The sequence below is a fragment of the Polyodon spathula genome, chromosome 8 (assembly GCF_017654505.1).
Source record: "Polyodon spathula isolate WHYD16114869_AA chromosome 8, ASM1765450v1, whole genome shotgun sequence".
Lineage (NCBI taxonomy): Eukaryota > Metazoa > Chordata > Actinopteri > Acipenseriformes > Polyodontidae > Polyodon > Polyodon spathula.
Window position 1 is genome coordinate 36,994,164 of NC_054541.1, and position 24,847 is coordinate 37,019,010.

Below are 24,847 nucleotides of genomic sequence, written 5' to 3' on the forward strand. Positions count from 1 at the left end.
TGTGTGTGTGCGTATATATATATATATATATATATATATATATATATATATATATATATATATATATATATATATATATATATATATCTATCAAAGTTGATATATTGCCTGTTTGGCACCCCATGTTAAAGTCTTAGCTTTTAGAATAACTGATGAACCAAAAGTACAGTAGGTGTGGTTAACTTTTAAACATTTAATATCAATTTTATTATGACAATTTAGTTTACACAACCTACAAACCAGCTGCAATTATGATGTGTAAAGCAGCTGAGCTGTCAATTTTAGCAAAGAATATCGAAATACAGTAAGTCATATAAACGTGCAGTCACTTTAAGACACTGTTGAGAATGTAGCTCTGCCTGCTTCACAACCAATCCCTGCAGCTGGAAGCATCAGGGGAAATTTTGCATATGTGCTGGTACTTAACATCCAGAGAGGAAAGGAGAGGGAGGCAATAGGCACACGGAGAGAAAATATCACCCAGCTTTCAATAACAACAGAGGACAGATGGAATAAAAACAAAACAATGGAAAGTAATACAAATAAACACAACATGCTTATCTGAAGTTAGTTTCAGAAAAATTTACACTGAAAACATAGAATTTCATGACAAAAATGAAAGTTTAGGACTAGATAAATGACTGGAAAACTGGAGATTGAGAACAACTTAACTTTTGTGACTGATAATTAGGAGCATTTAATAAAACTGGACCACAAGTGTGTTGCAGATGGGTCACAGGTGAAAAGGCAGACATTTGAGAATTAAAAGAATGACAAGTCAAGACAAAAAAGGATTTGGACGTTTTTTCCTGCCATTTTCAACAAGCAGAGATAAAGGGAACTGGTAAGTACAGTTTGTTTTTAGCCTCTACCTGTGCACTTGTCAAATAACTACAGTTTTGTTTTTTTCCACATGCAATATGCAAAACAAAAGAAAACCATATTTGTAACATATTTAAAATATGAAAAACAATTATGTATACAACATATGGTGATATAATTCATGTGATTTTGTTATCATTTGAATACATGTTGCCATTGGTTACAACTGAGGTGCGATATTCCTTAATTAAAAAACATTGTAATATTTATATAAACTTTGCAGTAAAAGGAGAATAATCTGCATTATGGGTACATTCTGTAAAATAATTATTTATTTATTGTATTTGTACAAAAACAACATATCTTTTTAAATGGGCTTTTTACTACCAAGTAGTTTAAAGCTCTTTTTATTTATTTATTTATTTGTTTATTTATTTTTTATAAAGCACAATATTTAAAATATTAATATAATAAAGTAAACACTTGGTCAAGGTAAAATCTGAGCAAAGCACACATTGACTGGTCAGATGGAAAAAATGCTACCAGAAGGGAAAACCTGGGGACTTTCATTGAAGAATCTCATATTTAAAAGATATATGCCTGGTGGAAATGTACCTCCCCTATAGCTATGTCAGTGTAGTATATAAACGTAAACGTCTAAGTGTATTAAACAAATGAATAGTGAAACCGTGTTCAAGCACAGATAGGCAATGGCAAATAACAGGTAGCATGGCAAAGCTATAAACTATAAAGGATTACAACAAAAATGGCAAACTGAAGAATTACTGTTACTGCTAAATGCTATGGTAAACTTTTGTAACGGTGAAGTAACTGCTGATAAAATCAAGTCAATTCTTCCTGTTGCCCTTTTTATTTACACATTTAACTAAAATTATAGTTATTGTTGGCTAGATAACCACATATACCTGTATAAATCAAGTAAGGACAACCCTAATAAAAAACATCTAGCAGTAGGTCGTTTTGCTTATTGTAAACTTTGTAAAAGCCAGAGAAAGATGATGTGACTATTTAATGGCCCAATTCAAAGTATTGCTGAATAACTAGTGGTTCCGAGTAACACAGTGGGTTTCTATATTGATGTTTCCCTAGGTACAGACAGGGACTTGGTGGGCCCCTATGCTCTTCCTCTGGCTGTGATGCAGTTGTTATCTCTTTCTACAGCCAGTAACAATCTCTTCACCCTGCAATACTGCGTCTGTCTATTAACTGACAGCAGACCCTGCATGCACTCCCTAGCACTGCCATCCAAAACAAACCACTCCATACAAAACATGTACAGGGGAGGACTTAGCAGACTAATCGAGACCAGGGGGAACAAGCAGCATAAAAACATGTCAGACACTGCACCACCTGCTTTCCCCTCCATGGCGCATTCAAGCAACACTATAGTCTCCTTACCAGCAGGTGCATCCCCACAGTACATCTCCCATTTGTAAAAGTGTTTAAGAGGTACGCCTGTCAGCACAGCTGTATTATATTCCCATGACACTTACAGGGAGGTGGAGATTTTCCAGTCCATAAATAACAAAGCAGAAGCTCCATTGCAAAGCTTCTGTATAGAAAAATCACAAAAAGCTGATTTCAGTTTCGTTGTGTCAATGTTGCTCCTTTGCCTGCAGTGTTAAATCTCCCTATTTATAAGAAGAACTAGCTCCATGAATTATATACTGTATCCCCTTGTTGTATATGCTTGTTGGAATGTGTTACGACATTTAATATGGCCATTCAATAGCTTTTTTTTGACAAACTGATATCATAATTCTCAAGATTTATAAATCAACTTTCAAACCTATCAAAGACAGAATGTTTTTTTTTTTTTTTAAAGGTGAGCATAGAGTAAGATCATGAGTAAAAATTATAAATTGAATTCATCTTTGAGTGGTTGTATCAAACTTGTAAGAAGACAAAAACTAGACCTATGATTTAAAAGTTGACATTTGTGTAGTGTTAGTTTCTTCCACATCTGTGTTATTTGCAGGATTATTCAGAGCTTTGACAGCTCATAGCGTGTACGGTAGCGTTGCTGCTCTTGTACCACACTCATACTTGTTTCCTTTCAGTGTTCCTTCTGACTAATTTAGAATCGTTAATGGATAGGATTAGTATTTCTAATTTCCAGCTTTCTAGTATTAGCATTACACTTTTTGCCGCTTTGTAATTTTACTGGATTTGGACCAAGACAAATCTTTTGCCTTCAGTAGAGCAGAATAAGGTTAAATGATTTGTTCCACGTAAGGTAATTAAAAGGAATTATTACCTGCAAATTGCTTCAGCTCGTTAAAAAGTCCAGTATTTTTCAGCACCTGCTAGATATTTGACCCCAACAAGTGCACATAAAGAATTAATTTTTTGTCTATTAGGGCATTTTAATGTTCTTCGATTATTTTTTAGACTGAAATGCTTCCTGTCGATAATGGACGCTCTAACTGGAATCTGATTGTCTGAGATGATCCTAGAGGTTTGGTTCATGCAAAACTGTTTTTTTTAAATTTGTAATTAGTGACTAATGAATAGGTTGAGGCATTCAAAAAGAGTGCCTTCCTTAAACTCTTACATGAGGGAGTTAGGTTGGAAAAAAAAATGAATACATTTTTTAAAAATCTCTAAAAAGTATATAAAAAAACTGAAATTCCAGATAGTTCTACATGCTTTCTTGAACCAAGCTCAGCTATACTAGTTTCAACTGCCCCAGCTGCAAAGGTTAATTTAATTTTAAAAAATTGCCAGCAGCTCCATAATCATCCAGCAGACTCAGATAAGCTCAGTTTGTGGAGGTAAAACTAGCAAGGCATAATCTATTGAAACAATCTGTTTTACAGCTTCAGACCCCATTGACTCTTGCTAAAATTAAATGCATCTTGACACAGGAAAAATTTTAAGATTTTCTTGTTGAAGACATTCACTAATAGCCAGTCATAGACAAATTCAGTAAATAATTGTACATAAACATTAAGGGAAGTTAATGATAATGGATCCTATTCTCAAAGCTTTAACTCCTGAGATGATGAAATTTGCTGAGGGCATTTTCAGCACGTATACTGTGCTGCTGAGTATTAAAAAAGCCCTTTAAAAGCAGCTACAATATTAGGTTTCTTCATGTTATTTGATATGTTGCTGTGGATATTAAAAACAACAACAACAATAATAATAATAATAATTTTAAATAAGTTTAGCAGAGGAGTAGTGCAGGTGCCAGAAAAAAGAAAAGATGATACACAGGTTAGCTGCTTTAGCTTTTTGCTGTATGTACTGTACTGTATGTGACTTGTTCCAAGATAAAAACAGCCGAAGTAGAGGGGATTCAGGAATTCTACTGCAGTCCTGCTTTTTAGAACTTCCTTTTTGAAACTAACTAAAACAGTCAGATTGCAGTAATCAGATCCATGCTAAACCTCATCCATATGTATGTGAATCTTTTCAATTCAAGACACACTGAGCTATTACAGTATTTTTAGTAACACTTCTCAACAAGATAAGGACTAGATGCAGGAGAGGTAGAATCCCTTCCCCTATTTTATATGGCTGTTTTTCTCAGAACAGGTTACATATACTGCACTGTAACTGTTGTATGCACAGTATTACAAGTATTTAATATGACTTGTACCACTTCTAAAAATACTGAAAGACATCCTGGATCTCTTTCTTAACCAGTTATATATTTTTTAACAGACAACCAATTATGCAGAAAGGAATTAATCAAAATGATGAAGTTGTATGAACTCCACCACTGCAGTGCATGCATATGCTTTGGTCTTTATCTTGAAATAGATTTTGGCTGACATTAGTTGATTGACACATACTGTACAGAGGAGCGTAATATTATTGGTGGAATAATAGCTAAGAAGGACATGTCGGCATTTGAGCAAAGTTGCAATCTTCATCTTTGTGTCATATTTGACAACATAACTCAGAAAATGTAAATAAGCAATGATAACAGTGTTTGTTCTATTCCTTGTGTACTGTGGTACACATCTAGGAAGTGATTTACCTGGGACACTGGTGTTCAGTATTGATAAAAACAGTAACACCTTTTGATGGAAAGCAACTGTGGTCTCACAGGGGTCATCAGATGGGAACCACCCAGCTAAATACTTTATCAACTACTTATGGAAAAGGAGCTCAGTGGTTTAAGTTTTTTTTTTGCATGACAGCATTTGCTATTTCTGCAATTTAAAATCCTTAACTAGCTGAATGAATATGATTCATTTCTGTTTTCGTGGTAAGAAAATAAAATTGTTGCTTAATAGTTTTTGGTTGGCGCATTGTATTGTTCCAGTTTTTAAGTGGCTCACAAATTGAGGTTGCAGATATGTGCCTTTCAGGTAGAAAAAGAATTTGTTTAAGATATTGGTCGACAATGACAAACATTTTCTAAATGTACAGTAAGCGCTATAATAATATAATAATAATAATAATAATAATAATAATAAATAATAATAATAATAATAATACAAAATGTAAGTATCTTTATTGTTATACATGCAGCTGACCTCTGTAGTGAGTTGCACTTGTAAAATATACCATAATTTATATACTGTGTATAATATGCTAGAAAGGGCTATTTATGTATATTTATTTACAAAATATAATATAATCATATTAATCTGGACATATCAGGATATCTTAAAACTTAGTTATAATACACACTAGACATACATATTTAGTTTCACCTCTTGGACTGCAGTTATTTGAGAACTTATTGAGTTGTGTCACCATGGATGCAATTGGTAACCTAGTGAACTATTAGAATTTCGAGTTTAAAATCAGGAAGCATGGTATGTACTGTGCTCTGACATGACAAACAGATCTCACAATGTATGTTGCTTTTTGGTACCCTCATTCCAAAATAGTAAAAACAAAATACCCTGCAGCAATCTGCAGGGCAAGAAATAATCATTTGTTTAAAATGTTCCTAGCAATCAGAAGAAAAGACAATGTATCTAAGTCTTCCAGTCAGCTTAAAAAATAATACCTCATACAACCCAGCCCAGAAAATGATTTTGAACATCAATGTATATCATAGACCATACATGCATTGTGCTATATACAGTACAGTGCTCACTGATGTATCTATAGTACAGTAATCAATGCTTATAAACTCTGTTTTATTATGATACATGGACTTTTATATAGACCTATTGCGTGATTAAATATAAAGTCAAACTGTGTTCCAATTTAAATTTTTATATAAATTGTCAATTTAAATTGTCAAAGCTGAGCTGTAAAACAATTCATCATTTTTATTTTGGTATGATTTGTTAGCCATTTAAAGAAAATAAAAAAGAAACAATAGCACATTGAATATACTGTATTTAAAGCAATGCATGACCCCGGCGTAGCGCATGAACTCTCTCTAGAGAATATTAACTGAGTCAGCTACAGGATGGGCCATCCATTACCTCAAGGAGAAACCCACAGCTGGAATTTAAGAATGTGGTGGTCAAAGATAACACAATTGGCACAACATTTGGTACTTGGAAGACTAATAAGACAATGAAAGTTGTTGAATAGGCACATCATAAATAACAAGTTATGTCTTTAACCACAACATTTACTCAAATATTCACTGAGGACAATAAAATTAATATTTGTTTTTTCTTTATACCATTCCAAAACAGCACTACAAATGTTGTGTTGATCAGATTTTGGAGGTCTTATGATCAAAAGTGACTGACTGTGGCCATGATTGGATTTTTATTAGGCAGATGGGTTCATCATTTTGTTTAGAATATTACTAAACAGACAATGGCAAACTACTTTTGTAACCCACAGGGGAGCTGCATTGACCTTTGTGCTGGTCTTATACAGGAAATGTTTTCCCCATCATGCAAAAAAAAAAAAAAAAAAACCCAAAAAACCAAAACATATGCAAGCTGTCTAAATTTAACACAAATTAAACACAATGAGTAAAATAGTTCTAATGCTATAGGAAAAAAGATTGCTACAGCTAATTGAAAGAAAATATGTATTCTTTCTTTTTTTCAAACATCAATGACTCATACTTTACATTTGTATGTGGAGGCCTGAACAGCATTTCCTTTTCTTCAGAGGTTTCAAGGTGGCAATCAATATGGAAACATAATGCTGCCAACACTTTCCCTGGGTACAGCAATTATCTTTGTATGCCAATAGGTGTATGTAGTTCAGGTCGAAAATTATACCCTGCTGCAAACCATACTTCACTCACCGCCAGTTACTGTATGCATTCAGTCTGATTGTTATAATTAATCTTTTTTCAAACATTTACTGATTTCAAATTCTTGATGTCTTCAGTTCATTTGAACTTTTCCAAGCTTGTAGTGTAAAAGATAACACATTTGCTGTAAGACTCAGATGCAACACATTGGCTGCTGATTGGTTGTATTTTGCAAAGACATACATTATTACACATTATTCATTATACTGTTACATAAGGTAACAGAATTTCATCTACCTATTGAAACAACACAGGTGTGCTTTGAAACATGACAGCACCCCTGTTTGCAATTGAGACTACAGAAGGATAATGCTTTTCAGATGAGGGGGAGCGCATATTATATATCTTCCTGTCATCTTCGCGGTTTCCATTTGCAGTTGAAAAAATAGTGAATGTAAATATGTTGCTGTAGAAGATATACAGAACCAGTGAATGCATTCCCCACAAAAATGCATTGTAATATTATTATTACTACACAGAGTTCATAGTCTGGAAGCTGATATACTAAATACATTATAAACCACTTTACAATTATAAAAAAACTCATCAAAATCATCACTCAATCATAGTTTCTTACCAGCTAATGTTAGCTGTCAGTTATGTGCTGTATTGGCTCCACATGCAGCTGTAATTACTGCTATTTTGTATGGAGATTTTCTATTTACTAATTAACAGCTTCCACACTTGATGAGGGGGCAGAAATTACAGTTGCATACCCTTTGAGGCCCTTTATAAAACCATCGCACTTGAGAAATTCAGCTTGGAAGTCTATTTTTTTAAAAAAAATTTGAAGCAGCCCCCTTGATTACAAAAGAACTTTAATAAACTGGATATATAATGGTCTAAACTAAAACAACAATGGATAATTATTAAAAACACACAATATAATATTAAGCAGGTCATAGACCCAATTTTGGAAATGTAGGTGGCAGCAAGTAGCCCTTTAAAAACAAAAATAAGTTGCTATTTTGTTTTACAAATGTGTTTAATAGCCAGGATTAAAATTCAGTAAAGCAACTCAAAGTTAACATTGATCACAGAAACATATGGTCCACTAGTTCAGTGCTACAGCAATATCGCCTGTATGAAAACATTCTCATTTTCCCTTTGATAACAATGTCATCATTTATCTAGACAACATTTTAATTAGATAGTGCTTGTTAGTGTCAGAGTTTCATGTTGCAACTGTAATTGGGTATTATGATCCCTGTGGTAAAAACTAAACATAAGCAGATAATATAACAATTACAACACTTATGCAAATAGGCATGCACACACACACAGTGAGCACTTTATAGAATGATATCCTAGATTCTCACAGCTTTTAACTATATTTGTTATTTGCCCAGCCAGTGATCTGGGTCTGTCTAGAATATTGTGTCCTTGGAAGAATAGGGTCTTATATTTTCTAAGCTATCTATATCTTTATTTTTATTATAGCACCTCTCATAGTGGACCACCATCACAAAGTGCTTTACAGAGGTAGGCTGTGAACTGTGCATTATATGCAGAGTCACTTACAGTAGGATTGATTTAATCTCTCATCAACAGGATGGAGCACAAGGAGGTTAAGTGACTTGCTCAGGGTCACATAGTGAGTAGTAGGACTTACACCACTGGACCACACTGCCTCCAATTATGTATGTTCTTTAAACGTCAAAAATCATCCATAGATAACAGCACGCACTACCTGACTCATGTTTTTCCATGTTTGCACCAGGAGCAAACATACTATAATAACATTTGAAAACATTTGTATACTATTCATTCCATATTTGTATTTTAACAGTAATATAAAATATCACTGACAAATTATGTATGGGCTTTTTTAAAACCAATTTCTAAATTAAGTAACCAAGCAAACCAATGGCAGAGGCAGCACTCCTCTTAAAGGGAATGCCAGGGATACATGATTGGTTTGTGTACTCCTCCTCCCATAATACATCTATTGGTTTACTGGAACCCAGTGCAGAAGGGCTCAGAATAACAAACACAAAGGACTTGGAGCTCTGCTTTGGGGTTTAACCACCTTTCTTCAAAACCAAACTACTTTTTAAAGAATTACAGTACCAGTGATATCAAGTGTGGTTCAAATCAAATATAGCAATGCATGTTTTTTAATTTGAGGTCTTTGCTGATGACTAACTCCTAACTGATCAACTGCTGTTCAGGTGAGAAAGCAAGCTATGATAGTTATCTTGTGGATGTTTTTTTGTTGTGTACTGCTACTGGAGAGGTGCGTCATTCCCACTGTCACGCACTAGTGTTGCGTGGTTCCAGTATTGACAGGATCTCCACTAGATTAAGAGTTATTTGCAATAAGAATTACAGTGATAACAGAATCTGATAAGAATCAGGAACACATTTTCTTTTTGTGTATAATACAGAAAGTATACAATATACAGTATTACAATACTTAATTTACAGCTCATTTTAGCAAATATTATCATTTTACACCAATTATTGAAAATAACAAGTGTCGTTTCCAAAATTCTGCCACTTTAATTTAACACCGTTAAACAGCATTTTTCAGCTGATTGATTATGCTTAAACTTCCCTGAAGTTACAACTCTTTTCCATTTGGGTTGCATGATCGACTTATTCATGCATTCTGTTTCAGATAAGAGACTAATCAGAGCTCAAGAAGCGTTGGTAAATGCAGACAAATCCGACTTGAACTTCAATGAACCACCTGGCACAACAAGAATTTGTTTTGCCTTGCCAGTTACTGGTGAATAATTTAATTTAAGATGTATTGTGGGTGAGAGAGAAATTACGCTGGAATTTACTGTATACTTTTAAGTAATCCATCATATAGGGTTTTTATATAAATCTTACAAATACTAAATTTTTGGTTAGAAATAATGTGTAGAACAGAGGGTAGAAGACTCTTCTTTGTGAAGAAATGAGGGAGGTCGAATGGGTTAGCTAGCCATGTTGTTTGACTTTCAATTAGGATCTTTGTCATGAGTGTTTACTATAATAGAGAACATTGCTCCCACATTCACCTTTGGAGGTACTTTACAGTACCTGCAGAATCAATTTTTTATACAATTTTGATTCTTGTGTCCCAGAGTACCAGACATCTGAGTACCCTAAACATCTCTAAATATCGAAAGCTAATAACTGTCATTTCATTTTGTTAGGCTCTTTATGAATTGCACACTGCATCACCAGAGCAACCTGGACTTATATTGTTAAATAGGCCTATCCAGCTTCTCAAGTGCATTAATTTATACCATTGTTATTTCTTTAGATTTTACCTTTTGCCTCTAAGAAATTATTTTAACATTTAATTATTTTAATTATTTTATTTGTGGGTTGTTGAGAACTTTCATTATGGCTGATTTATATGATAATAATTTTTTAACATTTATTTTCAAATAATTGGTCTGTGGGAAAGTCTTGCAGCAAATGTGATAAATAAGGTATCAAATCTCAAGCCAGACCAAGGAGTTACTTCAGGGAAGCATTTGTGTGTTTTTCTTAAGCACCTTTTATGATGTCTTATGTGTGGAATTTTGATTGAATATTGTTGCACTACAGTATATAGAGACATACAGTAATGAAGGTTATATAGATGTGGGCAGCACAAAGCAATAGAATGCCAGGCTGTGCACAATATGGTGCCATCACTGTGTGTTAAAGATGCATTATCAGTATTTTTTTTTGTTTATTACATATCTTTAGAGACAAATCAGATTAAGTTCCTTGCACAATTGTATTTTTGGATCTAGTTTGTAATTTTATTTTGTATGAAAAAAACTTAAATTCATAGGGGCTTGCCTTTTTTATGCCTCTTCTGAGTTGTATTCATTTTTGTTCTAAATCTTAGGATGTGTTACATACAGGTGTCAGGTATTCATGTTGTTTTATAGAAAATGTACTAATACTTGCAGGTTTCTATTTCTCATTAACAATAAATAATAATAATATCGCCAATATGGTTCTTGTTATCAACAATTACCCCTATATTCGGTATTGTCCTCATGCAGTCCATGTTGAATTCCAGATGTTGATGCCAGGTCCAGGAAGTACCGGTAGCTTGGTGACACCATCATGGGCAATGTGACACTCAACGGAACTTGGGAGGACGATCACGTTGAGTACAACTATCTGGCTCTTCTTTTTGGAATTCCTCTCATCCTTATCATTATTCTGGGGAACACCCTGGTCTGCCTGAGTGTGCTGACAGAACGATCTCTGAAAACTGCCACTAACTACTTCATTGTCAGCCTGGCTGTCGCAGACCTCCTCCTTGCCATATTGGTCCTTCCATTGTATGTCTACTCAGAGGTAAGAGTACTTTTCATTAAAAAAAGAGCCCTGCCTTCAAGTACCCAAATCTGACATGACTCTTCAGTTTGGACTGGTGTTTATAAGGTTACCTGGCAACCATACATGATTAAAATTGTAGATCCAGTTTTCCTGTTGTGCATGATCACTTTCCAGATGGGGGTTCATGTTCATAAGACTCCCCTCTGAATGTGCAATGCTCCATAGAACCCAGAGACTCAGAGGTGTAAGTATAAGATTTTGAGAAAGTAATATAATAATGGTAACAAAATATTTTTGGTTTTATTTTATTACATTTTTACTGAAATCTGAGCTACTTTCTATGATGTGAAATATATTTCCTTGACTACTATTTATATTACTGTACTTGAAATATCACCTTTGTTTAGTTTCTGGGTGGTATATGGACCCTAAACACCTCTATCTGTGATGCACTGATGACAATGGATGTAATGCTCTGCACAGCCTCCATTTTGAACCTCGGTGCAATCAGCGTTGATAGGTAAGTATTGCTCATTGAACTTACAAATTGCTAATGTATTGCTTGCAAAATTATTTTGCTATATTGTTGCATGCTTATTGATCAATTTATTTTTAAGCAATTTCATTTTGAAAATCTTTATTCTTTTCTTAAAACCATGTTGGATATTAATAGACAGGTTGTTTAATTCTCATAAAGTCTCATAAAGAATAATATTGGGTTCAATAAATGGTTTTTAGGAGTTTTCTGCTTTGATTTCCAACACTGATAAAAATCAAAGTGCAGAACAAACCCGTAGCTTGGCAACTAACAGATTGCAATGAATTTCCAATTATTTTATATGCAAAGAGATATGAATATCATTGATGATTCTTTGTCACCTTGAACACTGTATTTAAAGGTTGTATTTACTATGTGTTCATGGTATTAATGTATTTATATATCTTTAAAGAACAACTTGGTACATATGAGAAATATCAGAGTTATCTGAACTCTTCTAGTTGTTTAGATGAACTTTGTATCATTTTCTGTTTCAGTCATCATGTCCTAGCAACTTTTTAAAATTCAGATGTTTTAAGCTTACTTATGGCCTCAATATATGATAATCATTTCTAACCTCTAGGTAGTTGCGGTACACCAGAGTGTAACCATAACCCTGCCCCCCCCCTGCAACCCCCTATTTATTGAGGCACTGAGCTCCATTCACAAAGCTTTCACTCATGATTTATTTAATAAATCAAGTTTGATATTCCTGAAACTATTCTGGAATTTTGGTGGTTTCAAGAACAACAGTAATCAGTAGTATGGAGTGTGTAATATCCAACTTTACTGATACATATCCCAATTTATTCATAAAATAAACAACTCAGTTAAAGCTGAGTTTAAGATTTGTGAATAAGGTCCAGTGCCATTAAGTATTACTGTTAGATGCAAAGGAGTTCTTAATTTGTTTTAAACCCATACATTTCCACAAAAAAATCGTAAAACATCTCTGACTAGCCCTTTTCAAATTCTATACTATAGATTTTTCAATTTAAGTAATATTTATGGTTTTGTCAATATCTATTTCTCCCATCATTGCATGAGAAAAATGTTCTACAAATTGATTTGTTCAGTCTGCTTGCTGTAAGTGGTTGGGATTCTTCGAGCTGTAAATACAACATGCTGGGGGCACTCATAATTATTAGCCTAAATCAAGATTTGGACACTGCTGGTTGATGCAGGGTATTCCGGGCTGTGAAGCAGTACCTTTGAACCAACATTTAGAAGAGCAGCCTAACCTCAACTTAGCTGACAGCTGAATTTTCAGATTTTAATAATTATTCTTAACACACTTGCTAATTAAATAATTCCATAAGAATGACCTGTCCTTCACGTCCATACTATATGCAGTAGGTCTTGCACAATTTTAAAGAAATAAATATTATACAGTAGCAAACAAACAGTAGCATGTGTGGGTGTGCAGGCCTGGGGTGCACCTCATCAATCATGTGTGCAGGCCAAAGGAAGGCAGTGAGTGGCAAGCTCCAGACACAATGTATTTCTGGCAAAAATACAGAATGTTCAAATACTCAAAGAGGCAGTTGCAATGTTGTACCCTAGTGAGTCACCCATTGGAAATCCTGACTTTAAAAACTGGTATTGTCGTATTTACTGATGTTTTTGTTGTCTTGGGCAGGGCTTATTTTATATTATCTATCTGCTACTCTTACCTGTAGGGTAAGACAACTCATTTTACCTAAGTCTCCCAGGACAGAATAAACCTAAATCCAAGGTGATGGATAAGTGTTCTCATTTTCTGAATATAAAATATAGATCTCCTGTTCACTACAGGTCTCATTGTCCATTTAGGTTATATGATTCAACGCAGTGTCTTTTTCAAGTGGAATAAAAAAGTATATGTTTCAAACCTAGACATAAACAGGTCAGGATGTTTTTGTAAGGATTACACTAACTGTATATCTGAGTTGGTCCATACAGTTTACATTTTGTAAAAAAAAAAGGTTGAGTACATCTGTCTGTGATAAGCAAATTGAAATAGATATGAATTCAAATCTAATGTTCTGTGTCTCAGGTACATTGCAGTGGTAGTTCCTCTGAAGTACAACAGGAATCAATTCAGCATGCGCCAGCTGGTCCTAATCACGGCAACCTGGGTCCTATCTTTTGGGGTAGCCAGCCCAGTTATCTTCGGCTTGAACCGTGCCCCCCAAAGGAATCCTCACGTTTGCAAGCTGGAGGATGACAACTTTGTGGTCTACTCCTCTGTGTGTTCCTTCTTTGTGCCTTGTCCAATCATGCTGCTGCTCTATTATTGGATGTTCCGTGGACTGAAGAGGTGGAGTGCCAGTCGCAAGTCAAACCTGATGCGTGGGGAGGGGAGGTTCTCCCTTAGTCTGAAGGGCCTGAGCAGGGAGAGGAGGGAGAAGGTGAAGTACCTGATGCCCAACCTTAGCCCCACCACGGCCAATCGGACAACCTTGCCTGAGAAGGACTTGATCACAACCCAACTGGATAGCACATCTGAGGCAGAGGCTCAGGAACGGCTGAAAGAAGGTAGCCCTAAAGAGAATGGACTCAAACAAAACCACTGTTCCAGCAAGGGGTCTCAAAGTAAGAGCCGCAGAGTGAGTGGCAGGGAATGTAAGGCCATGAAGGTCCTGCCCATCGTTGTAGGTATGTTTTTAAATACAGGTGCTGGCTAGGGGACTTGGTGGTTTTTTTGTAGGACAAAAGTTTCAGGTTGCACTTTGATATCACTATACTAATTACATACTTAAATCTAACCTCTTTTTTTGGGTCTGTCAGTTGGTACAGTAATTTGATCACTAGCCAAGATACTTTAAACAAACAGGTGCATCGGCACTGCATATTGGTTAAACCAAGAGGTGCAGCACCTAACCAGCCTTGCCATACACACACTCTAGCAGTTCACTCACAAAGCCCTCAGCCCTCTTAAAACACTAATATTTCTGGGTTTAGGCAGTATTCTAGAACGACATACAGTTAAATTGCTTTGTCAGGAGTTTGCAAATCATTTTATATTACTTTATAGCAAACATTCTTATAAAGAAGATATTACAAGCAAGAGAGCTCAGTGTGCATTCAGAGGTATAAGGTGTTTGAGTCACTGTGGAAGTAATATGGTTTGGCAGCTGCTAAACATTTACTGGAAAAGGTGTCAAGACTTGTATGGTGAATCCTAATATGCCAGCCTTTTTCTTTCTTTGATGATGAGGACAGTACCTATTTGATTCTGCTAGTATTGTGTATGTACTGTACATATTTTACCTTTTAAAATGTTACAAATTAAGCATACAGTTATTTATTTTGTTCTTAGTATAACATGTTAAATATGCTTTTACAAGTACTGTAGCTTGTGCTTAAAGAATACGTTTTTTTTTTTTTCTCAAAGAAATTGATTTAAACATTTAAAAAAATGTGTCCTCATGAGATTAGAGGATCTTGAGGAAATGGAAAATTGAAAATGGAAACCTGAGGGAAGGAATTGTTCAATTTTTTTTTTTAAAGCAGAATCTTTCAGAACTCCTTAAATTGCTTGTGCTTCGATTCAATTACCTAGACTTTCATACTAGTTCCGGTACATTTTTGTGATACATAGTTTTAATAATTTCAGTTTGGAAAGTGATTTATCTAGCTTTGTTTGGCCAATGTTTGTCTCTAATGTAAAGGATATCTCTTTTTCGTGCTTGCAGTATGCATAATACATGCTATAAAAACCTTTCCAGGTGGAAACTAATCAAAACATGTCTTTTCCAACAGGTGTGTTTCTGGCATGCTGGACACCTTTCTTTGTGGTCCATGTGACCAAGGTTCTTTGTCAATCCTGTGATATTGGACCCACGTTGATAAGTGTGGTAACGTGGCTGGGTTATGTGAACAGTGCAATGAATCCCATTATCTATACAGCCTTCAACACTGAATTCAGGAATGTCTTTCAGAAACTGTTATGCTGTCAGACATGAAGCTGTCATGAGAAAGAACTTTTATTTTTCGTACTTGTCTAAAATAGTTTGAGATTCATTTTATTTTTTACAACTGTCCTGGTGTATAAATTATATTGTACCTTTAAATGCCTTAGTTGATGTAACTGTAAATGTGATGTTCACTGTCATGCCAATGTCATCTCCTTTATGATGACTATTATCATGCTGAGCTCTAAGCCCAGAGGCATAAAATGTGAAAATGTGCACACTCAGTACTTGAGGCAAGCTATAATTCTGTTTTATATAGAATCCTAAGTGTGTTTGATTTCTTTGATTTTATTTATACAGTACATTTCAACAGGGCTAACTAAGACGCAATGGAGTGAAATGATTTGAACCCAGGGGCATCTAATACAACAATAACTTAATAGATGGATAGAAGTTAATGAATTTATATTAGCTATTTCATCCTTATTAAAGCTTTTCAATGCATTTTTATAAAGTTTCAGTATCCAAGCTGGGTGGCAGACCATCACATTGAAGAGCACATTAACCAAAGTGATCAACCAACCATGGTTCAACATCACCAGTTCAGTTGGACCAACATTTAGAAAAATATGCCATCAATGTGACACAGTTCTTTTTTATTCTTCATTGTCTCTTGTCAAAGAGGCAAAACATATGGGGTACTAGGAAATGTAACACACTGTAATATATTGTTTCACCATATTCTTACTGTTTAAATGCCCCTATGACCATTAAAGGATGATGATGTTGGAGTGTCTAGAACTTTCCAGAGACATCAGAACTATGGTGTTCTATTTGTAATTATTGTGGCAGTACCCTAGATTTGCAAGACCAATTCTGCATATAGTAGGGAGTTACAATAGATGATGTCTCACGTGACAGTCACAACTTTGACTTTTGATCACTGTGCTGTGATATTTCTGCCAGTTTCTAATAGTCTAGCCATTGTTAATCCAACTATATTTGTGATCATAATGTTGAAGAAATGTTTTGTGCTAACATAATCCCAGTGAGTTAAATGGTGACCCTGAAACAACCGTAGTTAGGTTATCGACAATGTTTGGTTCATAATGTTAGATCAATGTCATTGGCCAGCTAGCTGACTGCAACCAATGCCCAACTGAATCGACTGATGTGTACACTTGATGGTTACACCGTGTAACAATTTTTTTTTTTTTTTTGTTCCTGGGTAGCAAGTGTTATTTCCTAATTGCTTATGCCTCAAAAGTATAGAAAATGGCTATTATTCCCCACAAACTTTGCTTTTGTGACCAGGAGAGTGATATTTCAAAATATCACTATTTCCAATGGGAAAACGGGCAAATGTGTGTCTTTTCGTTCACATAAAGTCAGAAAAAAACAACATATGAATCCAAATTAACATGTATTTATACTAAAGTAATACAAAAAGAAGTGAGTAGTTTTTCGAGATTTACGATTATACTGTAAATACAGTATAATCGTAAATCTCAAATCTACTCACTTCTAAATCTTTTGTAGTTTTCCCATTTGTAACGTTTTCCCATTGGAAATAGTGATATTTCAAAATATCACTGTCCTGGTCACAAAAGCAATCAGGCTTTTTTTTTTTTTTTTTTTTTTAGCCTAGGTTTTAGCCTAAAATAATCTCTCACAATAGTAACACATTGCTATATTCTAAATAAGAATAATAACACTGTGTAACAATTATTATTATTTTTTTTTTGGTTCCTGGGTAGAAAGTGTTATTTCCTAATTGCTTATGCCTCAAAAGTATAGAAAATGGCTATTATTCCCCACAAACTTTGCTTTTGTGACCAGGACAGTGATATTTTGAAATGTACCTATTTTCCAGAACATTCCAGATAGATTCAGTGCTGAGTAAACTTGGAGTAACTTCTAGAACTCTCTAGAACTTTCCAGTAATATAAATAGTAGTATAAATACAGGGGCCTTAAGCCCACCAGTTCAGTTTAGTTCCAGCTGCCTAAGTGGATACATATCTGCATTTTTCTGAGATGGCATCAAGAGGCTGCAATGGTAGCATTCCTGATGGGTCTCCAAGGCGGTTTTACCAAGTTTCCCTGCTATCTTTGCCTTTGGGACAGCAGGGACACCAAGGCGCACTACCACAGGCGGGACTGGCCACAGCGGACCGAGTTCTCTGTGGGGAGGAACAACGTCAAGTGGGAGCCACTGGTGGACCCCGGAAGGTGCTGATGCCACCACTGCACATCAAATTGGGCCTTATGAAACAACTTGTCAGAGCTCTAGATAAGGAGTTGACAGCCTTCAAGTACCTTCAAGACTTCTTCCCTAAGCTGTCTGAGGCAAAGGTCAAAGCCGGATGCAGATACAGATGCAGAGGGTCCACATTGCTAGTTTTTCTCAGCAATATGCATCAGAAAACATTGATGCAAATAAAGTATATCCCTTATAAGTGTACAGTAAGAAACACATTTTAGAAATCATCCAATATATAATTTGCTATTATACATTACATTCTCATTAAGACTAACTTGGGTTAAACTAATGTCCTGATACTACAAATTTTCTACAAGAACCCTAACCCTAATTTAGCTGTCCTTTATTGGAATTACTTATAATACAAATTCACTTCACATGAATGTCCTGTTTGTGCAAATTATTTTGGGGAACCCCCAGGGAAGAAACATTTGAATAAAACTAATTGCCCTAGTTTGAAAAGCTGAGTATAAAGTATATTGGGAAATTACTTCCATTCAGATTAACTCCTCTGTACTGTATTTTAGTGCTGTTTTGGGACTGCTGATCCTATGATGCATTTTGAGTCAGTGTTTCCAATATGAGGACACCTTGCTTTTGTGGTTTAAAAATGCTGGTGATCAGAATGGGACATGCAGATTTCAAGTTGTAATGTACAGTTTTTAGTTCACTTACAACCGTATTTTCAATAAAATGCATAGCACTTTCAAATGTATAATATGTAAAATACACTGTAATTGAAATTTGATTTCAGTGTTACTATAACTTCAATAAAAACCGATAGTATGCATTTGTCTTAGACTCCTGATAATAAGAATTAATGGTAAGACAAACTGTTTTGCTGGTCCATTGAAATTCGTATTAATGAGAGTTGACTGTATAATAATTATTAGAGGTGTGCCGAAACTCGTATTTTCCTGAGTAATTCACTTGATTATTAATACTCGTATTTGTTGTTAGATAATGCATAAATCAAAACACACCTTTTTATTGATGTGTAGATTTCCAAACAAGAAAAGATCCCTTCCCTCACCTTTACAATTGAGTACCAATCAATTAACTTCCACATTGAGTGTTTTACAAACTGTTTGGAAACTACATTTTCCTGATTTTATGTAAACATGATCTTTCATTAAACCTAACTCGAGTTCCCGTTGTGGAAACTGGGATAGGTATTTTTATGTCAATCAAAGATAACACCTTTCCCAGGACTGACACATTTCTAAGGACACTAGAAAAACATGTTTTACTCCATTTAATTAATACCTAAGAACTTCACATTTCTTAAAGGTAGTTTCGGCACAACCCTAATAATTACAATACAGTACAATGGTTTTCAACCTTGTACCCCTTCTGCCTGGGGGTTTCACCTGAAATACCCCTTTCCAATTTTCACTCCACTAAATGGTACCACAGTTGCAATGAAAGGCAAAATAATCTGATTAATTAATTACATTTTTCCCATATAATATATAATTTATGTCATAACAGTTTGGGAATGATAAACTGCTGGTTAGGATAGAATACCAAGAAGTTAAACTTAATTACAAGTCTTTGGATGCACAGAACAAAAATACAACATTTGGAATCTCTGGAAATATACCTATTGGCTTTCTATTTGGCAAAGTTATTATACATAATACAAAATAGTCTGCTCTGCAAGTGTTTATCATGTTATCATTTAATTTCCATCTCAGCATAATTGTGTTTACCACATCAAAAACATGAACCTCAAGATAAAACTATAATAACTAGCACTTTTTATTATAATCAACAGAAATTATCCAAAGTAACTGTGGCTTTTCTTTATTTTTGTAGACATGATAATCTGAATGTACAGTACTCTGTCAAAAACCGAAAACAAATTCAACCAGCCTTTATAAAATGCAATCACACCTCATAAATAAAATAAACCCATCAAAGTACACATTGCGATTATTATTTGTGTTTACCGGAGCATTTATGCTTTAAAAAATGCAGAAAGATCAGCATCACTGATCAGTATTCAATAAAATTGAAACTTGACTTTCTGAATAGGCTTGATAAAGCCAAAAGGAATTACACTGCAGCAGACTGGAACCTCGTTTTTATTTCATTACTCAGTCATGTTTTTGTTTTCTTTCATCTGTACCATTTAAATGTTTTGTATTTTAAAACTGTGCAGAAAATGAACTCATTGTTACAGCTGCTATTACTAATACAATGGTATACACAGTAATCTGTCACGTATCTGTCCTAACCATTTATCCACCATGATCAACCTCTTCAACAACGTTTGAACAGAGAAGATTAGTGCAGATATGGTAGATCCTACCAAAGTTTTTGTACACTGTGTTGTATGAGCTCCGTGCTCTACCACTGCTGGCAGTGTCACATGAGCTGTTCAGTGTGTTGATATGTAAATAAATCCTGTTTGCCTGTGAGGCATATCAACTTTAACCTCTGTCTCAATCTCCTGCCTGTTACTCAGCAGTGAATGCACGCACCCACACGGCTACTCTGTCACAAGCTTTAAAACCCTATATCTTTCTAAACAAGGGATTTAGGGGAGCTCCCTAATAAAAGCTGAATCTCAAAACAATAATTGTGTGAATATAGTAATTGTTACAGCTGTGTTTAATGGTATTAAAAACAGAATTCATTCATCTGAATTTTTACAAATTCGCCCTTACTTTGGTCCCACCGCAGTTGGATATGCGATGGATTACTGTAATTGAATCCATTAGTGTGGTTTCTTACTGTGTACATATTTCTCATTGTGTAAAAATGTTGTTTCATATAATGTCATGTACTGTTCCCCAACTGTAACATAGCATTTAATAGTCAATTGTCTGTTGTCAGCATGGGCAGAAGATTAAGGACCATTTCCATTGGGTGCAGTATATTACGCTGTACCCGAGGCACCTTGTAAAAATGAATGCTGACTGCCTCGTATATTCCAGCTAGTGAGATACATCATTCAGAACAATGCTTGCCAGAGTAAAGGCAAAACTCAGTTGTGTACACAAGCATCCCAAAAGCTCTTCAAAACAGTGTTCTTCAGCATGGTATGTGATGCAGGTTTGACCATGGGACCAGTTCACACGTCTTAGTCACGAATAGTTATCAACATAAAAAGAATGAACGCACGTGTTAAGAAAACATATTTTAATAAAACACAATAAAAGACCCAAACAAAATAAATACAAACATACAACCAATATCAATGATAATATTATTGTGTATTTCTAAAAATACTTCAAATCACAGTTTGAACCCAGTATTAAATACATTTGGGTTACAAAACAGCACCTTTTCACAAATATCAAGTGATTTCTAAAAGAATACAGAAATATATAAAAAAAGGAATATATATACAGTGGCTTGCAAAAGTATTCAGACCCCTGACCAATTCTCTTCTATTACTGAATTACAAATGGTACATTGAAATTTCGTTCTGTTTGATATTTTATTTTTAAACACTGAAACTCAGAATCAATTATTGTAAGGTGACATTGGTTTTATGCTGGGAAATATTTTTAAGAAAAATAAAAAACTGAAATATCTTGCTTGCATAAGTATTCAACCCCTGTGCTGTGGAAGCTCCCAGTTTGCACCGATGAAAGAAATTGCCCTAACGAGGACACAATTACCTTACCATTGGCCTCCACCTGTGAACCATTAAAGTTGCTGTCACATTTTCTGGATAAAAACCCCACTGTTGAAAGATCATTGGTAAGGCTGTGAATCTGAAGGAAAATGAAGACCAAAGAGCATTCTACAGAAGTTAGAGATAAAGTAATACAAATGCATAGATTAGGGAAAGGGTACAAAATAATATCCAAGTGTTTGGATATCCCAGTGAGCACAGCTGGATCAATAATCAGGAAGTGGAAGCTATATCACACCACCCAGGCACTGCCAAGAAAAGGCCGTCCCTCAAAACTCCGCACTCAAACAAGAAGGAGACTTGTGAGAGAAGCCACAGAGAGGCCAACAATCACTTTGAAGGAACTACAGAGTTCAATGGTTGGGAGTGGAGTAATGGTGCACCAGTCAACCATATCAAGAGCTCTGCATAACACTGGCCTGTATGGGAGGGTGGCAAGAAATAAGCCGTTACTCAAAAAGTACCATCTGAAAGCACGTCTGGAGTTTGCCAGAAAGCATGAGAGTGACCTAGCTGTGATGTGGGAAAAGGTTTTGTAGCCAGATGAGACCAAGATAGATCTTTTTGGCCAAAACTCAAAGCGCTATGTGTGGCGCAAACCTAACACTGGCCATGCCTCAAGACACACCATCCCTACAGCGAAGTACGGTGGTGGCAGCATCATGCTGTGGGGATGCTTCTCATCAGCAGGGACTGGGCATCTTGTTACAATTGAAGGAAGAATGGATGGAGCAAAATACAGGAAAATACTGAAGGGAATCTGCTTCAGTCCACTATAAAACTGAAGTTTGGGAGGAAATTCACCTTTCAGCAGGACAATGATCCCAAGCACAAAGCCAAAGCAACATTGGAGTGGCTCAAGAACAAAAAGGTGAATGTCGTACAGTGGCCCAGTCAAAGTCCTGATCTCAATCCCATTGAGAATCTGTGGCACTATTTGAAAATTGCGGTCCACAAGCATCGTCCAACCAAGCTGAACAACCTGGAGCAAATCTGCCAAGAATAATGGGCCAAAATCACTCTGACACTGTGTGCAAAGCTGGTACATACTTACCCCAAAAGACTTAAAGCTGTTGGCTCTACCAAATATTAATGTGTGGGGGTTGAATACTTATGCAAGCAAGATATTTCAGTTTTTTTATTTTTCATAAAAATATTTCCCAGCATATAACCAATGTCAGCTTACAATAATTGATTTTGAGTTTAAGTGTTTTAAAATACAATATTGAACAGAACAAAATTTCAATGTACTTTTTGTAATTCAGTAATATGAGAGAATTGGTCAGGGGTCTGAATACTTTTGCAAGCCACTGTGTGTGTGTGTGTGTGTGTGTGTGTGTGTGTGTGTGTGTGTGTGTGTGTGTGTGTGTGTGTGTGTGTGTGTGTGTGTGTGTGTGTGTGTATATATATATATATATATATATATATATATATATGTATAAATATATTTGATTTACTTTGATTTACACAGTTAAATCATATAAATAAAACCACTGTTATTTGAAGGAATTTCATATTGTAATCAGATAATTACATTTTCCTTTTTATTCAATGAGACAGCTGTATGTCATGAAGGTATACAAATATAAGTCAAGATATTTAATCAGAATAACTGGTAGTGTTTCTAGCAGTGACCAGATAATTAAGATGACAATCCCCCCTAACTGATTCCTAAAACTCATTTATTGGTCCTCAGGAAGGCATCCATAGTCACTGATAAGCCGTTCTAAACTGTGTCTCTTAGTTTGTGATCAGTCCAGAACATAACATGCCAATTCCTTGCACAGGTTCTCACACCACCAACCCAATTTAACTCACAGGCAAATTTAGTCGATCTCCTTCAGTCCCAACTTATTTTTCATACACAGAGAAACCCCATTAGTCACATGGACACGTGTGGCCCCAGGGTCTGAACAGGATAAATCTTAAAACCTTACTTTTAATTTCTCTTGGTGTGTGTACACTCCAGGCCACATATGGCTCCTTTCAAAAATGTTTTTTCTTAAAACTGGAATATTACTTTTATAAGCAAACAATACTTGATACAATAGGATTAGATATGCTTAAATAATATATAGTAAAAAAAAAAAAAAAAAACTAAAAAAAAAAAGTAATACAAAAGATTTTTGTTTGAGTAAAAAAAAAAAAAAAACAGTGGTCTTAAAAATGTCACAAAATTCAATATACTTCTTAGGGTTTGACAATACTATTTTTCACCCAGATATGAACAAAACAATTCACAAATAATTGCTTATATAACAAATATATGTCAAGTTACAGTCCCTGTTTTTGGGCAAGAATCTTTAACACAGAAATATACCCGGAGAATCCTGAGAAAGTCTATTGTCTGTGAAATTTAACCCTAACTGCTCTGGAAATAAAATGAGTTATGAAATAAAGCGCCAATTTCTGCTCATTCTATGAAATCTCTACCTCAATTAATGCTCTATTTCAAACTCATGCATCAAAAGCTTTTAAGATATTTAAAGATAGGCTTTATGGAAACCCAATTGTATAGACTTTTCTCCTGTTTCCAGCCGTTGTAGCTGTAAGACTAAAGCCCTCAAAATTAATAGTTACTATACCTGCATATACTCTCCACATTCATGGCTTAAATTCCATTGATCATACAGGGAGAACACTATGAAAAGGGGCACTGATAATACTTAATTAACGTACCATGGACTTCAAGATAAAAACAAAATCTAATGTCATAACTGGTTTCCTCCTGTGCAATGTTGGTAAGTTATAGCACCATTATTGTGATGGTTGAAAGTGCAAGAGGTTTCCTTATTTGTATTTGTTTCTCAGATGTTGCCATAGATAATCTTGGGACAGGCCTCTGGCTGGATGCAGTGTGATTCATGCTCTACTAAGCCTGCTGGGCACTGGCAGCCTGGCACACAGGGTTTGAAGCAATGGGCCTCTATCACTCCCAGAGGTACGTCTTTGTTGAAACAGGTCTTGGGGCAAGGAGGGCCGCACTCATCGAAAATATAACCACGGTCTTGGGGACAGCCCACAGCTGTGAAGGAAGATAAGTACACACAGTATAATTGAAGGAACCAGTAGTATCCATTTTCTCGCTACCTGATCATTTACACATCCACTTTCTGAAGATCCTTCCAGCTGAGATTCTAAAACAAAAATTTGATCAACAGATGGTGCCCTCCTTTAGCTCTTCT

The 24,847-nt window shown here is 35.3% G+C and overlaps 2 protein-coding genes across 3 annotated transcripts in view; one reads left to right on the top strand and one right to left on the bottom strand.

The window, feature by feature from the left end:
• The first annotated feature begins 421 nt into the window (after nt 1-421).
• drd4-rs (dopamine receptor D4 related sequence) lies at nt 422-16,455 on the top strand. The gene is made up of 5 exons (XM_041258513.1): nt 422-844; nt 11,052-11,335; nt 11,725-11,837; nt 13,891-14,492; nt 15,600-16,455. Exons 2-5 carry the CDS (start codon nt 11,099-11,101, stop codon nt 15,800-15,802), a joined length of 1,155 nt encoding a protein of 384 aa, XP_041114447.1. The 5' UTR covers nt 422-844; nt 11,052-11,098; the 3' UTR covers nt 15,803-16,455.
• A 7,324-nt stretch (nt 16,456-23,779) lies between these two features.
• The window catches only part of LOC121319895 (kielin cysteine rich BMP regulator), a 92,408-nt gene continuing 91,340 nt past the window's right edge, over nt 23,780-24,847 (bottom strand). For both annotated transcript variants that reach the window (XM_041257836.1, XM_041257835.1), the window contains one exon: nt 23,780-24,687. In XM_041257836.1, coding sequence (XP_041113770.1) covers nt 24,470-24,687 — 218 coding nt within the window. In that variant the 3' untranslated portion in view covers nt 23,780-24,469. The remainder of the gene's footprint in view (nt 24,688-24,847) is intronic.